The 5,000-nt window shown below is 48.1% G+C and overlaps 4 protein-coding genes across 4 annotated transcripts in view; 2 read left to right on the forward strand and 2 right to left on the reverse strand.

Moving 5' to 3' along the window:
- LOC126569868 (apyrase) overlaps window positions 1-1,553 on the forward strand; it is a 1,835-nt gene extending 282 nt beyond the window's left edge. Inside the window, exons 1-2 of the mRNA XM_050227259.1 lie at window positions 1-728; window positions 811-1,553. The exon at window positions 1-728 is cut by the window's left edge and continues 282 nt beyond it. Coding sequence (XP_050083216.1) covers window positions 1-728; window positions 811-1,257 — 1,175 coding nt within the window. The 3' untranslated portion in view covers window positions 1,258-1,553. The remainder of the gene's footprint in view (window positions 729-810) is intronic.
- Window positions 1,554-1,817: 264 nt separating this feature from the next.
- Window positions 1,818-5,000, forward strand: part of LOC126569866 (tetratricopeptide repeat protein 39C-like) — a 7,047-nt gene continuing 3,864 nt past the window's right edge. Inside the window, exon 1 of the mRNA XM_050227257.1 lies at window positions 1,818-1,890. The gene's annotated coding sequence lies outside the window, so the exon portion shown is untranslated. The remainder of the gene's footprint in view (window positions 1,891-5,000) is intronic.
- LOC126569871 (uncharacterized) lies at window positions 2,763-3,388 on the reverse strand. The gene has a single exon (XM_050227263.1). It carries the CDS (start codon window positions 3,346-3,348, stop codon window positions 2,875-2,877), a length of 474 nt encoding a protein of 157 aa, XP_050083220.1. The 5' UTR covers window positions 3,349-3,388; the 3' UTR covers window positions 2,763-2,874.
- Window positions 4,090-4,729, reverse strand: LOC126569870 (uncharacterized). Its single transcript, XM_050227261.1, has one exon. The coding sequence runs from the start codon at window positions 4,690-4,692 to the stop codon at window positions 4,219-4,221; it is 474 nt and encodes a 157-aa protein (XP_050083218.1). The 5' UTR covers window positions 4,693-4,729; the 3' UTR covers window positions 4,090-4,218.

Consider the following 5,000-nt stretch of genomic DNA (forward strand, 5'->3'; position numbering starts at 1 on the left):
CCGGAATGTATCTGCGGGATTGGCGCAAGGCGCTCCGATCGCCACCATCGTACAGGATAGGGAATCGCACGATCCGGTTACAGGTTCACTTTACCTGGGTACTGGCGACGCTTTCCGCATTCCTGCTGCTCGTCCTGTACATCTCCTCGAGTCCCTCGTATCTGCGCGAGGCAGCACCGTCAGCGTCCAGCAGCTTGCTCAAGAACACGGTCATCGTGTACAACCACACGTATCCGCTGACCAGCCCGATCGTGAGCAGCGGTATCTACTCCTTTCGAGTAGGCATCATCGCGGATCTGGACACCAACTCGGCCCTGTCCAAGAACCAGTGGGGCAGCTTCTATCTCAAGGGCTACCTGAGCTACATTCCCTCGAAGCGATCGATCACCATATCGTGGGATGAAGGCAGTCCCAAGCCCCTGAAATCGGGCTACGCGCTCAAAGGCCGTGGCATGGAGCTGTCGGAGCTGGTGGTGTTCAACGGCAAGCTTTTAACGTTTGACGATCGCACCGGACTGGTGTACGAGGTGGATGGTGACCGGGTGCTACCTTGGGTGCTGCTAATGGACGGAGATGGAAGGACCTCGAAGGGGTTCAAGGCTGAGTGGGCCACTGTCAAGGATCAGGTACTGTACGTGGGATCAATGGGCAAAGAGTGGACGACGGCTGCTGGTGATTTTGAAACCAGCGATCCGATGTACGTTAAGGCGGTCACGGTACATGGAGAGGTAAGACCCGTGACGATCGACAATTGAAATGGAGGACCGAGGATCACTAATTCTCTCCTCTTCTCTCTCTCTCTCGGTTCAGGTGTACCATCTAAATTGGGTTAACAACTACAAAGCCATTCGAAAGGCGATTGGAATCGAGTGGCCAGGTTACATGATCCACGAGTCCGGTGCCTGGTCGGACGTGCACAGAAGGTGGTTCTTCCTGCCCCGGCGATGTTCCCGGGAACGGTACAACGAAACGCGGGACGAACATATGGGCTGCAACTTCCTCATCTCGTGCGACGAGACGTTCCAGAGCATTCGCGCCATCGAACTACCGCGGAACGGTATCCCGGCAACGCACGGGTTCTCGAGCTTCAAGTTTCTGCCCTCCACCAACGACGAGATTATCGTAGCGCTATCAACCGAAGAGCTCAATGGGAAAACGTCTACCTTTATCAGCGCATTCACGGTCGAAGGCCAGCAACTGATGGCGGAAACGCGCATCAACACGGAGTACAAGTATGAGGGGCTCGAGTTCATCTAGAGCCTTGTCAGTATTTCTGTTCAGTTAGGCTTTTAGTACAATTTGAAAAACTGTAAATAATTCCTTCACCAAATCCGTGCAACTGCTTGGAAACCTTTATCTCGTGCTTTGTTCCCTTTTGCGGGAACCAATACCAAACAGAATTCCCGTCGCTCCCCCACACCCCCGTGTCCATTATATGGTTGATATTTGAAGGAAACTTCAACAAGCTGTTGTGATAGTAGCCACTTTTTCTTTCTCCCGTCTCTTGCTCTTTTGTACAGCAATTAGTGTAAAAAATAAAACCAATTATCAAAACCAAACCCCTCGCTATCTGCGTAGGAGAAGTAGAGCTACTAAATGCTGCATTTCCATACCGCCAAGTGCCGGCAAACAATCGAGCAGCAGTAGCGAGAGCGCTCAGTTGCGAGCGAAAGTGAACTTGGGATTTGCTCTAATCTCTCTTAACTTTCGCTCCCGTATTAAAGGATAACGCTCACGGTGCTCCAAAGCCGACGAGAAGGACACTACAAGCCCTTCGTGGGAATTTCGGTTACGAGGAGCAGTGCAGTTTCGGTAGTGCTTCCGTCATCGGAGGATAAGTGGTGTGCTCCAGCACCAGGTGTGATTGATCGGATTGTTATTTTTTCCACGGTAAAGTGTCGTCGATTCCGTAACATTTCGTTGATTACGTACAGTTAAAGTGAAGTGAAATGCTACCAGCTTCGATTGGGAGCAGTTTAACATCAAACACCAGCGTTTGCCATCGTTTGGGGGGGCCAATGTCCTACATTAACTCCAACGCATTGTAGACGTGTGCTCCTTGTGGGAGAAGTAGCAGATCGAAACGAGTGCGGCAATGCGAAAACGTTGTTATCATCGTCATGTGTTTCTAGTGCGTCTTGTTGGTTGGAGAGTCGCACTTGCGGCTATCGGCTGTGGTATCGTGGGTTCTGCGTGCGTTCTCTAGAGTACAATCGGTTCAAGGGCTTCGGTGGGGTTGGTTTGTACAGTTGGTTCGGTATTTGTCATGGAAATTGATTCGTTCACCGCCACGTACCGCCAGCCAGCCAGCCAGTTCATTATTTGTAAAGCAAGCGAGCAAAGCAACGCGAACGAACGTGGCCACGTCCCACGGCACTGCAGAACACTGTTTTCGATCCAAAAATCAATCATTTCTCCATTCCATGCTTCGAGTGCCAACGACACATGAACACGCTCATCGTGGCACTCGGGCGTAGGAGGACGCGTGCCAAATCGTTTGCTTCTATTTGGCCTTCAATTGGAAAAGATAAAGAAAGGCGTTGCGAGAGTGTCCTAGAAGAGGTACTATAGATTTTCGAATTAAAGTCCATTCTCGGCGTATTGTAAGGATTCTATTACTTCCATGTTCACGCTAGCAGATTGCAGATTAACGTGTCTTAGCACCATCATCATCACGGTCACGGGCCACAATCATGCTGCGGGAGACAAATGTCGTCAATCCATCTCAATCCAACCAAAGCAGAAAGAATAATACGCCGAGCTATTGCGGAAAACGAAACATACATTTATACAAACGATGGTGTTTCTATTAAGAATTGAATTTTCTCTCTCTCTCTGAAGTGTGTGCTTGTAATTGTGCGGTTGATTTTAAATTTAACCCAGTCTGGGAAGATACCGACGCGGACGACGGCGGTTCCATGGAGCAATCCGGTACGGAAGGCGAATCGGACGTATGCGATTATCGAGTACAGAGGCATGGATCGGTGCGAGGCGTCCCAGCAGATAGCGGTTAAGGTTGTCCAACTCCTCCTGGCGATCCTGCAGCTTCTCCAGCAGTTCAATCACTTCTTTGTCGTCTTCACTTTCGTCCGACTCTGCAGAGTCCACCGAATCATCTTCCTCCTGGTCGGCTTCTTGGTCAGGTTGGTCCGGTGCGGGGCCCTCCTGCTCAGCATCTGGGGCATCTTGGGGAGCTTCTTCCAATGGTTTTAGATCTGGTTGGGCGATATCCACCTCTGCTTGGTCGGGTTGAAGAAGGTCGGTCGGCAATTCCGGTGCAGCGGGATCAACTTCACTTCCCACGACGAAAGCAACGCAAACGACCAAAGCAACAATCTGGAGCTTCATTTTGGATAGTTCTTTACCACCAACTGATGTGATTCTAAGACCCGTATCTGATTTTTATAGCTCGATAGTGCAGTGTTCTTATCAAAAGCACGCTACAAACTTACTCAAAAGCCCAACACAACGATGCCTTGTCTTGTGAAGTGTTTATCCTGTATTCTGTAGTTTTTCTGCTATCAGCTGTTTATCAATAAATGAAATAAGTCAGTACGGTTGCACTCAAGATGCTAGTTTTCTCGCCAAGATGAGATTGGAATAGTTGTTGGAGCAACTTCAAACATGGAGATGTACTTTCCCAGATAATAGTGTTGACTGAAAACCCACTTTGAAGATGGTTTCTTCATGTTTTGGGACAATGCAAGGCGATTTGTACAACTGATGAAGTATCGTGAATAGTTAATTCAAATATGGTTTCTGCAAAAAGTCATTAACCAATTCAAATGGCAAATAATGGCTCCGGCCTGCAAATCAAAAAGCACAGAATGGTTCTGGGAGAGTTTCCTAGAAGAGATACCACAGATTTTTCAATTAAATTCCATGCTAGGCATATGGTGGGCTTTTCAGTGACTTTAGTGCCCTCGTGTCTCAATAAAACACTTTATCGATTGACGATGGTAATTTTTTGCTGAAAAATTAATTGAACATTGCAGATTACCGTGTCTTGGCATCGTAACCATGCCAAGCGAGACAAATGTAGTCAATCCATCTCAATCCAACCAAAGCAAAAAGAATAATACGCCGAGCTATTGCGGAAAACGAAACATACATTTATTCAAACGATGGTGGTGCTATTAATAATTGAAATTTCTCTCTCTCTCTCTGATGTGCGTAATCTAACTGTGTGTGTGTGTGATTTTACGGCTGATTTGAAATTTAAGCGAGTCTCGGAAGAACACGCGGAAGACGAATCCATGGACGAGGAATCCACGGACGGCGGATAATGGCCGGACGTATGCGTCTATCGATTACAGAGGCATGAATCGGTGCGAGGCGTCCCAGCAGATACCGGTTAAGGTAGTCCAACTCCTCCTGACGATCCTGCAGCTTCTCCAGCAGTTCAATCACTTCTTTGTCGTCTTCACTTTCGTCCGACTCTGCAGAGTCCACCGAATCATCTTCATCCTGGACGGTTTCTTGATCAGGTTGGTCCGGTGCGGGGCCCTCCTTCTCAGCATCTGGAGCATCTTGGGGAGCTTCTTCCAATGGTTTTGGATCTGGTTGGGCGATATCCACCTCTGCTCGGTCGGGTTGAAGAAGGTCGGTCGGCAATTCCGGTGCGGCGGGATCAACTTCATTTCCCACGACGAAAGCAACGCAAACGACCAAAGCAACAATCTGGAGCTTCATTTTGGATAGTTCTTTACCACCAAATGATGTGATGCTTAGGCCCGTACCTGATTTTTATAGGTTGATAGTGCAGTGTTCTTATCACAAGCACGCTACAAAAAAAAACCCAACACAACGAGGTCTTGTAACAAGTGAAGTGTTTATCCAGTATTCTGTAGTTTTTCTGCTATCAGCTGCTTATCATTGAGCGAAATGAGTCAGTGTCGTTCTATTCAAGATGCTGGTTTTCCCGCGTAGCTAAGAACAACAACTATTCCAATATTCAGCTGCTTGAAACATGGAGATGTACTTCCACAGATAATAGTGTT

This window comes from Anopheles aquasalis, chromosome 2, assembly GCF_943734665.1.
Source record: "Anopheles aquasalis chromosome 2, idAnoAquaMG_Q_19, whole genome shotgun sequence".
Lineage (NCBI taxonomy): Eukaryota > Metazoa > Arthropoda > Insecta > Diptera > Culicidae > Anopheles > Anopheles aquasalis.